The 18,216-nt window shown below is 44.1% G+C and overlaps 1 protein-coding gene across 2 annotated transcripts in view; it reads right to left on the bottom strand.

Annotated features, from left to right (window-relative positions):
- LOC144511225 (dipeptidyl peptidase 8-like) overlaps positions 1 to 17,185 on the bottom strand; it is a 40,351-nt gene extending 23,166 nt beyond the window's left edge. For both annotated transcript variants that reach the window (XR_013500777.1, XM_078241321.1), the window contains exons 1-7: positions 17,122 to 17,185; positions 13,750 to 14,018; positions 8,629 to 8,741; positions 8,371 to 8,544; positions 4,963 to 5,131; positions 2,487 to 2,597; positions 473 to 601 (exon numbers count right to left, since the gene is read on the bottom strand). Coding sequence is in view for 1 of the 2 variants with exons in the window: in XM_078241321.1 (XP_078097447.1) it covers positions 473 to 601; positions 2,487 to 2,597; positions 4,963 to 5,131; positions 8,371 to 8,544; positions 8,629 to 8,741; positions 13,750 to 14,008 (955 nt within the window). In the remaining variant the exon portion in view is untranslated. The remainder of the gene's footprint in view (positions 1 to 472; positions 602 to 2,486; positions 2,598 to 4,962; positions 5,132 to 8,370; positions 8,545 to 8,628; positions 8,742 to 13,749; positions 14,019 to 17,121) is intronic.
- Between the last annotated feature and the right edge of the window lie 1,031 nt (positions 17,186 to 18,216).

An 18,216-nucleotide genomic window follows, 5' to 3' on the forward strand; every position in this document is an offset into this window, starting at 1 on the left:
AGCCTCTCAAGCCTGCTCCGCCATTTAATACGATCATGGCTGATCTCATCTTGGCCTCAACTCCACTTTCCTGCCTGTATAAGGAAGAAAATCCTGGAATTCCTGTCCTAACAGCACTGTGGGTGTACCTACACCTCAGGGACTGCAGCGGTGCAAGGCAGCAGCTCATCACCTTTCTAAGGGGGTGCATTCCCAACCTGACCTGGATGCTTTTCATTGACACCTGAAGTGCCTTTGCCCAGACTCCTGATGGCTCCTTGCCCTACATCAGTGCCTCCATTCCATGATTGAGATATATGACACTGTATTTTGTCATGTTTTACTTAACTGCGGTTAACGCATAACTGCACGATTGTGACTGCAGTACTGCATCCCTTTTTCAGGCATGCAAACCTCATTTTGGAGACATCATCAGGGAGATCACAAAGTGCTTAAACGATGTAAACTGTACGTAAAGAAAGAGATCCCTTACCCGTTCGTGGGTACCTATATGAATCACACCTTCGTGTTTCAAGCATGGGTGAAGTTACGTGGATGATTTCCACATTTGACTCATCATTCTCTTCATAAAGTATCCTGAAAATCCTTCCTCCATCTGAAGCTGGGAAAGAATTTCAATTTCAGCATCAATGGAATGGCCATCAACGTTAAACCCATTATATCTGAGTTTGTGCTTCATTATTTGTAAGGATGTTTGAAGAAAAACTTAAAGGTTTAACTTCTTTGATGTAGTTTCCAAATTCATAAATAGATTAACTAAGCTCCAGCAAACCCCAGTCGTGGATTTTAAAGGGTGAGTCTGGATTCCGGTTCTTAGTTTGAAACTCCATAAATCTGCCCATTCTCAATCTTATCTGCTAAGGCATAATTAATTATGTATCGTCATCCATATGTTCAATCTTCTTTCAGTAACAATGCAAGTGCTTGGATATTGTTGGCTCATTTTAGAATCTTGCCACGCTGTTACACAAAGAAACGACAAAGCTGATCACCATCATCAACCCAAAGACAAGATTTATGTTCGGAGAACTCATTATCGTGGCATGTGGTCAACCCCTTGGATTGTTTCATAACAGAATCCAACTCCTTGCCAATGTGAAATACAGACGCCAAGGATGGGATTTTCCGCTTGCCCCAAAACCGGAAAATCCCACCTGAGGTCAGGAGACTGTTGCATGGTCCGCCTCCCCACCCACTGCGATTCCCGTGGCGGGTGGGACGGGAAAATGCCTCCCCCCGCAGCCAAATCTCAAAAATGCTCCTTACCGTCAGATAAGGTGAAAATGTGCAGTTTTCAAATCCCTCCAGAGCCGCTCTCCTCCAGTCCTACAACCCTTTCTACGTTCCGCCTGATTTTAATCACTCCACCATTGGTGGTCGTGCCTTCAACTGCCTAGGCCCGAAGCCCTGGAACCCCCTCCTTAAATCCCACCTCTGCTTAATTCTTCTCCCCTCCTTGAAATGCATCTTAAATCCAGTCTGTCTGACCAAGCGCTGGGCTCATTATGTGGCTCAGTACTAAAATCTGCTCGACAAGGGAGCATAACGCGGCCAACTGTTAATCACTGATAAACCTGACATTGTTTCTGTCTAACATCAATTTGATAATGCTCTCGTGACAAGATTTGGGACATTTTACTCTGTTAAAAATGCTATGAAAATGCAAGTTCCTGTTGTTTTATGCAATTTGTTATATGCTAATTATTAATCAGTCCAGAATGGACTGTTAACTAACGTGGAGCGGCACAGTGGTTAGCACTGCTGCCTCACAGCGCCAGGGACCCGGGTTCAATTCTGGCCTTGGGTCACTGTCTGTGTGGAGTTAGCACATTCTACCCATGTCTGCATGGGTTTCCTCCGGGTGCTCCGGTTCCCCCCCCCCCCCACAGTCCAAAGGTGTGTGGATTAGGTTGGCCGGCCGTGATAAAATTGCCCCTTAGTGTCAGGGGGGTGAGATTATGTGGGGTTATGGGGATGGGACTGCTGTCGGTACAGGCTCGCTGGGCCAAATGGCCTCCTTCTGCACTGTAGATTCTATGATAATACTATGATATGATAATGCACCTTACACAGAAGATGCTTAAATTGCCCCAAATATTTACTAATATAATTGTTTCAATCCTTCAGCATCTCCATTAGTGATGACAGATCTCCATTACCTCGTTCAAGTGGCCAGTCTGCTGGACAGGGAACACAACCCTGATGACAACCTGATATTGTTTCTGTCTAACATCATTTTCTAGTGGTTAGCACTGGATTGCAGCCAGGAATGGGAACTCTGACTAACTTTGTCCCCTCCCCGGGTCATTGATCCCAAATCATAAATTTCCTACTTGAGATCAGTTAGCAACACAGATTGTGAATTCAATCCAAAATCTATCTGGTCCTGAGTGGCCTTGAAACACACTGGCTAATGGAAAGTGACTGACTCTAATATAATTTAATTCCAGTATAATCCCATGCATTCACTGAATGAATGTACTTACTGTCTTCAGCCACGGGACACCACCAATACCCTGTGTACCGGTCAAACTCTTCCTGGAGTACAAAGCTGGAGATGCCCGCAGATTTGGGATCATCCTCTAAGTTGGGCAAACCTTATTGATAAAAGTTGAAGAAAGCAAATATCAAAATGCAGAAATTTTTTAAAAACTGCAAATTTGAAACAAAACTCACGGCATCCTGTCCTTTTTCTCTGCATGCTAATCCGAAAGACGTGCTGGTTAGGTGCACTGGCCATGCTAAATTCTGCCTCGGCGTACCCGACCAGGCACCAGAGTATGGCATTAGGGGATTTTCACATTAACTTCATTGCAGTGTTAATGTAAGCCTATTGGTGACACTAATAAATAAACTTTAAAAACTTGATAATATTTCCTGTCAGTTTCTAAGTGTTCATCAAAGATCAATCCATCTTCTATGTGGTAATCCAAGAACTTATATTTGTCAAACTCAAAAATTGAGGCGATTTATTCCTGATTAAAGATTTCTATTTTTGACTTGGAATTGGCTTGTAGCTATTGCAGTTTTGACAAACTTTGGATGTGAAATACACTGGTTTTGTAAAGGCTACAAAACAGTATTCAGCGGGTCAGAAGTGGCTTAGGCATAACCCTGACAATCTGGGAATTTTGAGGCACGATTCTTTCCTATTGTCTGCTTTATACATTCCCATGTTTTGTATTGTTTCTCCTCGTCAGGCCGTGTTGCCATCTGTTCAGCTTATTTGGCATTATCCGTTAAGTACTCATGATTAGACAGGGTAGATTCAGAAAGAATGTTCCCAATTGTGGGGAAGTCCAGAACTAGGGGTCATAGTTTGAGGATAAGGGGTAAACCTTTTAGAACTGAGGTGAGGAGAAATTTCTTCACTCAAGAGAGTGGTGAATTTGTGGAATTCACTACCACAGAATGTAGTGGAGGTCAAAACGTTGTCTGATTTCAAGAGGAAATTAGATATAGCTCTTGGTGCTGAAGGGATCAAGGGATATAGGAGGAAGGGGGGACCAGGTTATTGAATTTGATGATCAGCCATGATCAAAATGAATGGCAGAGCAGGCTTGAAGGGCCAAATGGCCTACTCCTGCTTCTAGTTTCTATGATTAATACTGACATGAGTTACCTGTGCCTCTCAACCGCGTCACCGTCAAACCCCACTTCACCCTGACATTGGACTTTGTCTCAAATTCCTTCCCTTCCTGCTCTCCTTTTCCGAGAGGCTAGTAGGAATTTGAATTTGTGAAAAACATTGCTAGACCTACTGCAATTTTCAAACCGCTGTCCTTGGACCACTGAAGGTCTCCTGGGGGTCATCAGATTTGTCTGTCAGTCAGTCCTTATTTAGTACCACATTATTTCACTAATTGGATAGTAAGGAGATTGCATTGATTCTTCAGTGAGGAAGTTAGGAAATGTCAATATTGAAGCAAAAAATATTGAAACAAACAAAAAATATTGAGAACCACTGATGTGAATCAATGGTTCGAAGGGCGGCACGGTGGCACAGTGGTTAGCACTGCAGCCTCTCAGCGCCAGGGACCCGAGTTCGATTCCGACCTTGGGTGACTGTCTGTGTGGAGTTTGCACATTCTCCCCGTGTCTGCGTGGGTTTCCTCCAGGTGCCTCCCACAGTCCTAAGACGTGTGGGTTAGATTGATTGGCCGTGCTAAATTGTACATTAGTGTCAGGAGGACTCGCTAGCGTAAATATGTGAGGTTACGGGGATAGGGCCTGGGTGGGATTGTGATCAGTGCAGGCTTGATGGGCCAAATGGCTTCCTTCTGCACTGTATGATTCTATGAATGTAAACTGATGACAAACCTCATTCACAAGGAAAGAGGGTTGGAGGTGTGTTTGATTGCTGCTGTTGTCCGGGATTGCGGACAAAATCACAGAAAACCTCCCCTTGTTTGTCCCTGCAGAGCACTTACCTTCTGTTGTTCTTGACATCATACAATTAGCGCACATTCCATTTCTCACCGAGGGTAGAAGGCTCCTATTGGCTGATTTCAGTGGCTATAAAGCGCTTTAGGATTCCCTAAGGACATGACAGGTGCTATACCAATACTCATCTTTCTTTTGCCAAGCCAAATTCCATCTATCACTGTGTGTTAAGAGTGGTATCAGAACAGATCCCATAAGTCGCTGGTATTCCGAGGGCTACTGGAACAGATCTCAGAACACTGTGGATACAGGAACCAAAAGAGAAGATGCTGGAAAATCTCAGCAGGTCTGGCAGCATCTGTAAGGAGAGAAAAGAGTTGACAAAGCTCAGCTTTGACAAAGGGTCACCTGGACTCAAAACGTCAGCTCGTTTCTCTCCTTACAGATGCTGCCAGACCTGCTGAGATTTTCCAGCGTTTTTTCTTTTGGTTTCAGATTCCAGCATCCGCAGTAATTGCTTTTACGCCGTGGATACAGGGGTTTAGGTTAATGTAGCATTTCTGTCGGACTCATCAGTACCTTTATGTGCAAACGTGAGTCGCCTTTCTTCGCCTGTTTCAATGTGGGAAATCCACAAATCATTGCTGTGGATGAATGAGATCCAAGATGGATCAGCAGGGCAAATTTTGGGATCCATCCTGATGTTGGGACAACTGGTTTTCACTGGCGAAGGATTTAATGGTTCATTCTGTAAAATAAAAGGTATTTACTCATCTCTATTTATTGCTGTGTCATCTCACAACTTCGAAATGATTTTGTTTCTCTTTGGCAGGATAGGCTGTTCAACTTGTGGAACATAGAAAGTTTCCTCCTTACTGCAATAGATTGTTTTATCCATTTCCTAATGGAAAAACTTCTTCACTGGCAGTCGCAAGTTGTTCCGGGTCAAGCCTTCATCTAATCTTTCAACTAAAATTCTAACAGGGCTGGACAGACTGGATGCAGGATGTTGTTTCCTCTGGCTTGGGGGGTCTAGAAGAAAGAGACACGGTCTCAGGATATGGGGGAGGCCATTTAGGATTGAGATGAGGAGGAACTTCTTCACTCAGAAGGGGATGGACCTGTGGAATTCTCTACCACAGAAGGGTATACAGGCCAAGTCACTGAATATATTTAAGAAAGAAATAGATATCTAGACTCTAAAGGTGTCAAGGGGTATGCAGAAAGTGCAGCCTTATGGCGTTGAGATAGAGGATCAGCCATGATTGTACTGAATGGGGGAACAGGCTTGAAGGGCCAAACGGCCTACACCGTCTCCTATTTCCTATGTTTTGATCAATGGCGACATGAGCAAAATGCTAATGTTACTGAACACAATCCAGAGGACGAGGCTAATGCTTCCACGAGATGAGTTCAAATAATAAATATGGAATGAAAAGCCAGTCTCACTAATAATGATCATGAAACTATGAAGCTAATGGATTGTCATGAAAACCAATCTGGTTCACTAAAGTCCTGCAGGGGAGAAAATCTGCCAGCTTTACCCAGGGTCTGGCCTACTTGTGACTCCAGACCCACACAATGGAGTTGATTCTTAACCAATGATGGGCAACCAGTGGCCCACAGCGAGTATGTGGCCCATCATGGTTCTGAGTGCGGCCCAGTGACTAAATTACTATTTCACACACACATTGTATTGGCATTGCGCTACTAGCTCACGCCAGTATCACAGTGCTAGCTCACGCTGGGATCGCACTGCTAGCTCACACCTGGATCATAGTGCTAGCTCATGCTGGGATCGCACTGCTAGCTCACACCTGGATCATAGTGCTAGCTCATGCTGGGATCGCACTGCTAGCTCACACCTGGATCATAGTGCTAGCTCACGCTGGGATCGCACTGCTAGTTCACACCTGGATCATAGTGCTAGCTCATGCTGGGATCGCACTGTTAGCTCACACCTGGATCATAGTGCTAGCTCATGCTGGGATCGCACTGCTAGCTCACACCTGGATCATAGTGCTAGCTCATGCTGGGATTGCACTGCTAGCTCATGCCAGGATTGTGCTGCTGGCTCACATAGAAACGAGATTATCAAACTAGATGATTTTGGTGCTAAGTCATGGAGCTGGGCTACCAGGAAGGCAACACCACAGAGTGAGCCAAATGTCAGCTATTTTACAGTCTTTAGACAGAATAAAAGAACAAGGTGCAAAGAAAAGTACAGCACAGGACAGGCCCTTTGGCCCTCCAGGCCTATTCCATAACTAAACTAAACAAAAACTTCTGCCCTTAGTCGATCTGTATCCCTTTATTCCCTCCCTATTCATGTACCCATCACCTCCTTTGGCAGCGCATTCCAGGCACCCACCACTTTGTGTGAAAAACTTCCCCTGCATATCTCCCTTGAACTTTCCTCCCTCTCACCTTGAACCTGTGCCCCCTTGTAATTGACACTTCCATCCTGGGAAAAAGCCTCTGACTATTCACCCTGTCTAAGCCTCTCATAATTTTGTAGACCTGTCAGGTCTCCCCCTCAGCCTCTGTCTTTTCAATGAAAACAATCCTAGTTTATTCAACCTCTCCTCATAGCCCATACCCTCGAGACCAGGCAACATCCTGGTGAACCTTCTTTGCATTCTTTCCAAAGCTTCGATGTCTTTCTGGTAGTGTGGCGACCATAACTGCACCCCCAATGGGGTGACACAGTGGTTAGCACTGCTGCCTCACAGCGCCGGGGCCTGGGCTCAGTTCCCGGCTTGGGTCACTGTCTATGCGGAATCTGTACATTCTCCCTGTATCTGCGTGGGTTTCCTCCAGGTGCTCCGGTTTCCTCCCACAGTTCGAAAGACATGCTGGTTAGGTGGATTAGCCATGCTAAATTCTCCCTCAGTGTACCTGAACTGGCGCCAGAGTGTGGCGATTAGGGGATTTCCACAGTAACTTCATTGCAGTGTTAATCTTAGCCTAGTTGTGATTAATAACTTTAAATATGGCCTAACCAAGGTTTTATATAACTGCAATATGATTTGCCAACTCTCGCACTCTTGAATCTCCCGACCGATGAAGGCAAGCATGCCATATACCTTCTTCTTCATCTTGGCCACCTGTGTTGCCATATTTAGAGAACTGTGGACCTGCACGCCCTGATCCCTCTGTATGTTACTGTTCCTAAGGGTTCTGCCATTTACAGTATAATTCATACCTAAATTTGATCCTCCAAAATGCATCACTTCACATTTGTCCAGATTAAACCCTATCTGCCTTTCTGTGCCCAAGTCTCCAATCTATCGATATCCTGTTGTATCCTCTGACAATCCCCGGCACTATCAGCAACTCCACCAATCTCGTGTCATCTGCAAATTTACTAATCATACCACCCACGGTTTCCTCCAGTTCATTTACAAACACTACAAACAACAAAGGTCCCAGCACCGATCCTTGCGAAACACCACTGGCTACAGATCTCCGTTCTGAAAAACACCCTTCCACCGGTACTCTCTATCTTCTATGACCAAGGCATTCTGTATCCATCTCGCCAGCCCACCTCGAGTCCCATGTGATATTAGTTTTTGTACCAGTCTGCCATGTGGGACTTTGTCAAACGCCTCAGTAAAGTCGATAAAAACTACACCCAGAGCCCTTCCCTCATCAATTATCTCTATCACCTCTTCAAAAAACTCTATCAAGTTGGTGAGACATGACCTTCCCCGTAAAAAACCACACTGCCCGTCACTAAATAGTCCATATTCTTCCAAATGTGCATGTATCCAGTCCCTCAGTATCATCTCCAAAAGCTTCCCCACCAGACCTCAGGCTCACCGGCCTATAATTTCCTGGGTTATGTCTGCTTTGTTTCTTAAAGCTACTAAAAAAGGTCCACAAAGGAGCTATCTGATCTCTCATTCAAAGAACAACACTAGCACACGGATATGAAAGAGGAGAAAAGTCGAATTTGTAGAGGTGGAAATAAACAAAGGGACTCACAGTGAAACCTGCGTTACCACCGTCCACCGTGAAATAGATGTTGTTGCTCGCCTGGAACAGAAACATTCCGCTTTCTCTGTGGAAATCATAAGATGCAATTCCAATCGTTCCGATTCTCTTCCTTTCCCGCAACAGTTCTTCTTCACGACAGTAAATTCCGTAGTCAGGAACGGACTGGGACATAAACGTGAAAAGTCATTTGGGTTTACCTACATTTAGTGGTCAGTGAAATAACAATTGTCACACTGTTTCCCGTACCTGAAAATAGTCCAGCAGAGGTTTCCATAAGAGCAGCAGGACAGCATCCTTGTTTATCTTATGAGGAATTTCTGAGTAGAACAATCTATTTTCCCGGTTTTCGTTTGACATGGCTGGAACGGAATGACACATTAAAATCAATTACACACCAGATCAATTCATAGTATCCATTGTCAAGCGGAACTCTCAAAAAATCAACGACTTAATCGACAATAAATGGGAGATTATCTGCCTTTTCAGCTTGCCACATGGTACCTTTATTGTGTATGCTCTTCTCAGTAGTAAATGTACAGATCTATGATCTTCTACCAAGAAACGTACTACAATCTAACACCCTTGAATTGGTAAATGTGCAATTATGCATTAGCATGTTCAACAAAACATTTGGTTATACTGCAGCTGCACTACTGGGAAAACAGTAAATTCGTGGAAAAGGTGCAATGTAGATTGGCTAGGGTTAATGCCAGGGATTAAAGGATATAGCTACGACAAGAGAATTGAAAAACTAGGAAGGTATTCACTGGAATAGAGGCACTGGATTCTACTGGAAGTATTCAAATTTTAAGAGCTTCAGATGGTAAATAGTGAAGGGGCACTCCCATTGCTACCAAGGAGACATTCAAGTGGGATTAGTGCGAGAAGCGTAGTTTTAGGTTTATTTATTAGTCACAAGTAGGCTTACATTAACACTGCAATGAAGCTACTGTGAAAATCCCCTAGTCACCACATTCCGGCACCTGTTCGGGTACACCGAGGGAGAATTTAGCACGGCCAATGCACCCTAACCAACACGTCTTTCAGACTGTGGGAGGAAACCGGAGCACCCGGAGGAAACCCACGTAGACACGGGGAGAACGTGCAAACTCCGCACAGACAGTGACCCAAGCCGGGAATCGAACCCGGGCCCCTGGTGCTGTGAGGCAGCAGTGCGAACCACTGTGCCACCCCATGGGGAGGGGAGGAGGACAGAAGAATGTTTGTACATGCAAAGGTCGTTTGGCGTATGAAATGCATTTGTCAGAAGCGACAATCAATGCTGAGTCAATCAGAGGATTTAAGACGCAATTAGATAAATCACTGAAGAAAATTATGAAAAGATTTAAGGAAAGGTCAAGTCACAGAGTGGATAGCTTCGACATAGAAGCAGCACTGGTGCAATTAAAGGCGCTGTGTTCCTCTACACTGAGATTTTTATGATTATACATACATTTTACACATTGATGCACCAATTACTCACTCAACAAATTAATAAATCCACAAAAAACACAACCCAATGTACAGATTATAAACTCCCCACATTAATGCAACGAACAGTGCGCTCCCTACACTAATATACAAATTATACACTCTCAACATTAATCTTCAAATTACAGAATTTCTGCATTAATTTATATGCAAATTATGTTTTCCTTTTCTTTTCATTCATTCTCACGATGTGGGGGTTACTGGAAAGGTGAGCATCCTATTGCCCATCCTCAGCTGCCCCTCGTTTGACAGAACTGACAGGCTTGCTGGGCTATTTCAGAGGACAGTTAAGATTCAATCCCACCAGTGTGGGACTGGAGTCACATGTCGGCCAGACTGGGTCAGGATGGCAGATTTCCTTCCCTTGAGGGGCCGTTAGTGACCCAGTTAGTTTTTTTTTAAAGACAATCCTTTGGCTTTCTGGTTATATCTGTACAGATACCAGCATCTTACATTGAGAATTTGTTTTCAATTGAATTCAATTTCCCACAATAACATGGCAGGATTTGAACTCATGTTCTCTTTATTTCGCTAGTAGAACCACAAATATAAAAGATAAATCTCTGTGCATCAATGATTACCATACGCCTGCAAGTGTAAAGACACGATTAGTATATTTATGGTAATTTCAGTGAATAAATATGCCTATTAATGTCTTTTATATAATTCCTTGAATATTTTTTATATTTTAAACAAATGTACCATCCCTTTTGTTTCTTCACTGTCTTAAACTTTACTTTGACCATCTTATCTTTCCCCCCACAGAAACATTACTTTTTAAAGACTTGCAGCATCACACAAACAAATTTTAAAATTGTTAATGTTCTTAATAAATAGATTTACAATTTTGTTGCATGTTACACCGAGGAAATTTCAGCACGTTTTTCAACTCCGCTTTTAGTGCTCTGCCTTTTTCCTCTGTGACAACTTCAGTTTGAGTTTCCGAAAGCTGCACAGATTACTCTTTAACATTGTCATCATTGGGTTTTTTTCTTGAACTTGGTGGAAGAGTTCAGGAGAGAAAGCAGGCTGCATAAAAGGAGTTACTAAATGTGTACAAGCGGGCATGAGAACAAAAATTCCCCATGCTGGAAAGATGGCGAGAGCAGGTGTATTGGCAAGACATGTGACCGAGAACTTAGGCAAAGGGGAAGGATAGGAGAGGAAAGAAACCAACCCTTGAGGAAAGCCAGGGACTGAGACAAACAGAATCTGAGACTTCAGGTTGTTCCCATACAGAATCTTACTAACACTGCCGGTAAACTAAGGGGACACCAGTGTTTCCCCAAGCTGTGAAGGTTATCAAGCAGTAACACTCTGTAGTATGCAAGTAAGGTGGCACGGTGGTTAGCACTGCTGCCTCACAGCGCCAGGAACCCAGGCTTGATTCCCAGCTTGGATCACTGTGTGTGTGGAGTTTGCATGTTCTCCACATGTCTGCGTAGTTTTCCTCCGGGTGCTCCGGTTTCCTCCCACAGTCCAAAGATGTGCTGGTTAGGTGCATTGACCGTGCTAAATTCTCCCTCAGTGTACCCGAACAGACGCCAGAGTGTGGCAACTGGGGGATTTTCACAGTAACTTAATTTGTTAATGTAAGCCTACTTGTGACTAATAAATAATAAACTTTAGGTGCTATCCTGATTATAGGATGGTCTCCCTATGAAGGAACAGTGCTTTTGTCCATGCATGTAGTATCTCAGTGAATATTGTGAATGTGTGAGTACAGCATTTATCATTTTTTTTTGAGAGTGTACTGTCCATATACAATACTCATGTCTGGGTACATTAACATTGAGTATTTGTGTGGATAACTTGTATGCTATGCATGTTATCCGTGTTTGTGCACTATACACATTGACTGTGTACAGGAACTATTTAGATGTGCAATAGCTGTATGCACACTATACAAATCCAAATACTGATTACTGCTGGCTGCACTAGGAGGAAATGTGCCCAAGTATCAGATCCATCCCAATAAGTGGAACCTCACAAAGTTCTCACAGATGGAACAGTTAAGATACGACGCTCATTGTTTTCGCTGTAGACTGAAGCTCGTAATGCCACTATCACAAGTCTTTTAGAGGGAGGCACTTAATTGTATGCAACCGTTCCAACTTTGTTTTACACATTATTCTCATCCAGCCTCTTCCACTAGGAGAAAGGAAGTTCCGACCACGTGAATACATGTCAACCTCCTCCAAGTGAGGGAGAGGATACGAGGATATTGTCCAAAACATATTTGCTCCTATAACATAACACCTGAACTGGAGAGGGACTAACATCCTGGTGGGGAGACTTGCTGGAGCCACACGGGAGGGTTTAAATGAGTTTGGCAGGGGAGTGGGACCCAAAACAGTAGGGAGACAGAAGAACAAGTTGATGACAGCACTGCAGTTAAAGAGGGCACGTTAAATAGTAAAGATGGTGTCTGTAATCCTCGTACTAGACAGGTCAGGTAAGAGTAGGGCAGAGAGAAAGGGAAGTCTAGATTAAACTGCATTTATTTCAAGAGGCCTGACGGGTAAGGCAGATGAGCTCAGGGCATGGATGGGTACATGGGATTGGGATACTATAACTATTCCTGAAACATTGAGGGAGGGACAGGACTGTGTACAGTTCTGGTCACCCTATTATAGAAAGGATATTATCGAACTAGAAACAGTGTAGGAAAGGTTTACTAGAATGCGACCGGGATTTGATGGTTTGAGTTATAAGGAGAGGCTGGACACACTGGGACTTTTTTCCCTGGAGTGCAGGAGACTTCGGGGTGATCTTATAGAGGTCTATAAAACAATGAGGGGCATAGATCAGCGAGATAGTCAACATATTTTCCCAAAGGTAAGTGAGTCTAAAACTAGAGGGCACAGGTTTAAGCTGAGAGGGGAGAAATACAAAAGGGTCCAGAGGGGCAATTTTTTCACACAGAGAGTGGTGAGTGTCTGGAACAAGCTGCCAGAGTTAGTAGTAGAGGCAGATACAATTTTGTCTTTTAAAAAGCATTTAGACAGTTACTTAAGATAAGATGGGTATGAGGGATATGAGCCAACTGAAAGCAATTGGGACTAGCTTATAGTGGTTAAATAAAATGGGTGGCATGGACAAGTTGGGCCGAAGGGCTTGTTTCCATGCTATAATCCTCTATGACTCTGTGACATGTGTTATTAATTTGCCCCTGTTTTCAAGTGACTACTCACAGAGTGGCAATGACAGATACTAGATCAGCCAGTTTGGAGCAGCAGAAAAGAGAAATAACAACTGATTCCTTGGTCTGTGTTGGGTGAACTCAGTCAGGTTAGAAGGGTTATAATTAACCTAAGCTGTCTTATGCTAGAGTGAGTGAGTGTCCCCATTGTAGGTGGCTGTCCAATGGCCCTCGCTGGAATTTCACTGCAGGTGGAACTAGATCAGCTTGCTGTGATATACTTCATAGTCAAAAACCTGTTATCTAGGGTGAAAACTGGTGGTGAGGGATAGAATACCGATTGCTCCAGGATGAATAAGCAAATAAATAATACCAGCCTGTGTGTTCATGAAGAACAAACATTTTCTGTACATAGTTTAGTGATGTGAATTCATTGCCACAAGCTGCATAAAATGATGGATATTGTGTTTGTTAAAGTAATACCCTATTGGCCACATTACAGCAACTGAAGAAATAATGATCTGATATTACTTAAAACAAAAGCTATGATTGTTGTATTCATTAGTCGTAACAATGGAACCAGAAGCAAACAGAGGCAGACACATCCAGGCATCAAATAGACATAATCTGATAGGAACAAAAAAAAAGACTAATGCAACTGCCAGTCTTGTGGAATAAGTTATGAACTGTAACGGATGAAACTACAAGCCTGCTACAGCTGGGAGGCTGCTCACCTAGATAATAGACCCTATCTGAATGAGGTCCTTCAGGATCATTTTTCTTTACAAAACAAAAATCATGAGGAGATTTTGCCATCATGTGTCCATGCAGCTTCCGGCTGTCAGTGATTAACTTCCGTAAGCGACTCCAGGAGTACCTCTCCACATAGTATGGCTCGGGTTCCTCTGACTCTTCAATGTCTAACGCAGCACTTGCAGAGGCTGTTTCAAAGACCTCAATATTAGGTTGCTCAGTTTCCATTGCTGCAGCCATCACTCTCCTCCTAAAGGATAAAGACAGAGAATTAAGTGCAAACTGCAATGGTGCAACAGAGAACATCACTTCAGCAATTGCAGCACAATGCATTTGAAGGCCAACACCCTATTCTTCGAGTATATGACACTTCATGCCCATAAGTCAAAGCAATCTGGCCCACAGAACATAGTGCCACACATTGGATTTCCTGAAATAAGTTCTTTTGCCTGCCCAAGACCGCAAGAAACTACAAAATGTCGTGAATGTAGCCCAATCCATCACGCAAACCAGCCTCCCATCCATTGACTCGGTCTACACTTCCCGCTGCCTCCACAAAGCAGCCAACATAATTAAGGACCCCACGCACCCCAGACATACTCTCTTCCACCTTCTTCCGTCGGGAAAAAGATACAAACGTCTGAGGTCACGTACTAACCAACTCAAGAACAGCTTCTTCCCTGTTGCCGTCAGACCTTTGAATGCATTAAGTTGATCTTTCTCTACACCCTATGTCTGTAACACTACACTCTGCACTCTCTTGTTTCCTTCTCTATGAACGTTATGCTTTGTTTGTATAGCGGGCAAGAAATAATACTTTTCACTGAATGCTAATACATGTGACAATAATAAATCAAATCAAATCAAAGATGGAAATATAGCGGGTACATGATGGCACAGTGGTTAGCCACTGCTGCCCCACAGCGCCAGGGACTCAGGTTCGATTCCCGGCTTGGCCCACTGTCGGTATGGAGTCCCCGTGCCTGCGTGGGTTTCCTCCAGGTACTCCGGTTTCTTCCCACAGTCCAAAGATGTGTGGATTAGGTGGATTGGCCATGCTAAATTGACCCTTAGGGTTAGGCGAACTAGCGAGGGTAAATGCATGGGATTATGGGTGGTCAGTGCAGACTTGATGGGCTAAATGGCCTGCTTCTGTACTGTAGAGATTCTATGATACATGCTCTGTAATATGAGTTGATCTCATGTTGAAATGCTGGTGGGGCTTTCAGTACAAAGACGCAGTGAATGTTGGATTTGAGAACTACATTTAAAAAAAATTTATTTGTCACAAGTAGACTTACATTAACACTGCAATTAAGTTACTGTGAAAATCCCCTGGTCACCACACACCGGCATCTATTCAGGTACACTGAGGGAGAATTTAGCATGGCCAATCCACCTAACCAACACATTTTTTTGGATTGTGGAAGGAAACCGGAGCACCCAGAGGAAACCCACGCAGACACGTGGAGAATGTGCAAACTCCACATAAATAGCGACTCAAGCCTGGAATTGAACCCAGGTCCCTGGCACTGAGGTAGCAGTGCTAACCACTGTGCCGCCCCACTATAATGCAGCTGGAGATCACTCAGTTAAAAAAGAGGACTGCTGATTTAGCACTTTGATGCTGTTGCGAGCCCAACATTTATATCTTACTGCCTTAGTTCACGAGACTGTCTCAATTTTTGAGAGAGTTGCACAAAATGGGAGTTGTCAAAATTGCTTTCCGTTTTTGATTTTTCAACCTAATTGAATAGTGTAGAAAGCAAAGACATTCATACAGATATAAAACCTTTTGTTCCGTACTTAGGTAGATGCAAATCTCTATCTGCTCCTCTACATTACAAGAATAGTCACACTTCAAAAGTAAAGCATTTTGGAACATCCTGAACTACATAAATAAAAGATTTTTTTTCTTTTACACACTGTGGTCTAATAGATAAATGTGGGTTGAGCTAAACTGCTGCAATCTGTCAACCAGAAAAAACTCTGTCTACAGAAAAGAATTGTCAGTTCTTCAACAAAAGCAAAATACTGCTGATGCTGTCACTTCTGCTTAAGTTAATAGCCAGACAGTAAGGTTATGGATTGAATTCTGACAGCTGCTCCGATTATTTATTGAAAGCGTCAAGTAGGACACAGAAATAAGCAAAGAAAAATAAATCTCAATTTTAAAGAAGGATTTTTTTGCTCCTGCTTTATAAATCAAATTTCCAAATAGACAACTCAAATCATTCATCAGGCGGCAGCCCTAAACAGAATCAGATAATGTGTCATTTTCGGTTTCAGGTTTTCAAGGAAAATCACAGAACTGTTACAGTGCAGAAGGACGCTATTTGGCCCATCGTAGCTCTCGGAATGAGCACTTCACCTTGTGCCATTCTCCTGCCCCTTCCCCACCCACCCCCCCCGTAGCACTGCATTTGTTTATTTTCAAATAATCATCCAATTTCCTCTTTAACTTGCCTCTGCCACACTCTCAGACAGTGCATTCCAGACCTTAGCCAACCACTGCGTGAAAAAGATTTTCCTCGTTATGCTTTTGCACAAAAAATTACATTTCTTTTAGGGAGTGCGGTTGGAAAGGGGGGGGGGGGGGGAGAGGAGGCAGTGGGTGGGATTGACAGGAATTCCAAGAGGGCAAAAAATGACAATATGACAAAAAAAATGCATTTCGATAAAGGGTTCCAAAAGGTTTCATAGGATCAATACAGTGCAGCAGGAGGCCATTCGGCCCATTGTGTCTGCACTGATTCGCAGACAGAGCACCCCTCCACACCCTATACCCATAACCTCTACGTATTAATCCCACAAATGCACCTAACCTACACATCTTTGGACACTTAAGGGTTAATTTAGTACCGCCAATCCACCTGACCCACACATCTTTGGAACATGGGAGGAAACCGGAGCATCCGGAGGAAACCCACGCTGACACGGGGAGAACGTGCAGACTCCACACAGACAGCGACCCAAGCTGGGAATCGAACCCGGGTCCCTGGCGCTGTGAGGCAGCAGTGCTGACCACTGTGCTACCCCACAAAATATGGTGCCCCAACATGGGGCTGGAACCCATGACCCTGAGATTAAGCTTCAGTCTACGGGCTAACCTGGAAATTGGAACAACCAGAATTGGGTTTAGTTAAAGAGAATTATTTTGGAAAATTCCAGATTCAAAACATTTCAGCAGTTGCTTTGTGAAGGAATCATGACAACAGCTGCAGGAATTCAATGGTGAGGAAAGCACTGCTTAATTCTGTAAATTACAGATGACTATTAAGGCTTTATTTAACCTTTCTGTGTCCCTTTCCTTAAATAAAAGCACAATGATATGATTTTTCTGACATTCTCACCCAGGCTGGAACTCCCTCACTCTCTTCCTGCCTCTTTATACACTTCCGCTTTCCTCCACTTCCGCTGCCAAAGATATATCCGAGACAGGTTGGACGCCCGCAGCTCGGGAGCTGCTGCTCCTCCAAGCGCAGCGCCCCCTCCTGCAGCGGTAGTAGTAACCACGCAGACCTCCACCCACAGCGCCACCTCCGGTCATTGCCGAAGGCGATTACACCCACCTCCAGGCGCTGCAGGTCAATCAGAGAGTCTGAGTTGGTGCAGCAACATGCACTTTGATTTGATTTGTTTTAAGGTTTAAAGTTTATTTATTATTGTCACAAGTAAGGCTTACATTAACACTGCAATGAAGTTACTGTGAAAGCCCCCTAGTCGCCACACTCCGGCACCTGTTCGGGTACACTGAGGGAGAATTTAGCATGGCCAATGCACCTAACCAGCACGGCTTTCAGACTGTGGGAGGAAACCACAGAGCACCCGGCAGAGACCCATGCAGACACGGGGAGAATGTGCAAACTCCACACACACACACACACACACACAGTGACCCAAGTCGGCAATCGAACCCGGGTCTCTAGCGCTGTGAGGCAGCAGTGCCAACCTCTGTGCCACCGTGCCGCCCTTGTCACATCATGGCAAATGTATTGGGATACAATGAAAAGTATTGTTTCTTGTGCACCACACAGACAAAACATACTGTTCATAGAGTACATAGGAGAAAAGGAGAGAAGAGGGTGCAGAACATAGTGTCATAGCTAGGGTGTAGAGAAAGATCAGCTTAATATAAGATTCGAAAGTCTGATAGCTGCAGGGAAGAAGCCATTCTTGAGTAGGTTGGTACTTGTTCTCAGATGTTTGTATCTTTTTCCCAATGGAAGAAGATGGAAGAGAGTATGCTTGGGGTGCGCGGGGTCCTTGATTATACTGGCTGCTTTCCCGAGGCAGCGGGAAGTTTAGACGGACTCAGTGGATGGGAGGCTGGTTTGCCCGATGGACTGGGCTACATTCGCAACGCTTTGTAGTTTCTTGCAGTCTTGGTCAGGCATGGAGCTATGTTGAAAGGCAGGCACAGGCTCAAAAGGCCGAATGGCCACCTC

This window comes from Mustelus asterias, chromosome 24 (assembly GCF_964213995.1).
Source record: "Mustelus asterias chromosome 24, sMusAst1.hap1.1, whole genome shotgun sequence".
In the NCBI taxonomy this organism is placed as follows: Eukaryota; Metazoa; Chordata; class Chondrichthyes; order Carcharhiniformes; family Triakidae; genus Mustelus; species Mustelus asterias.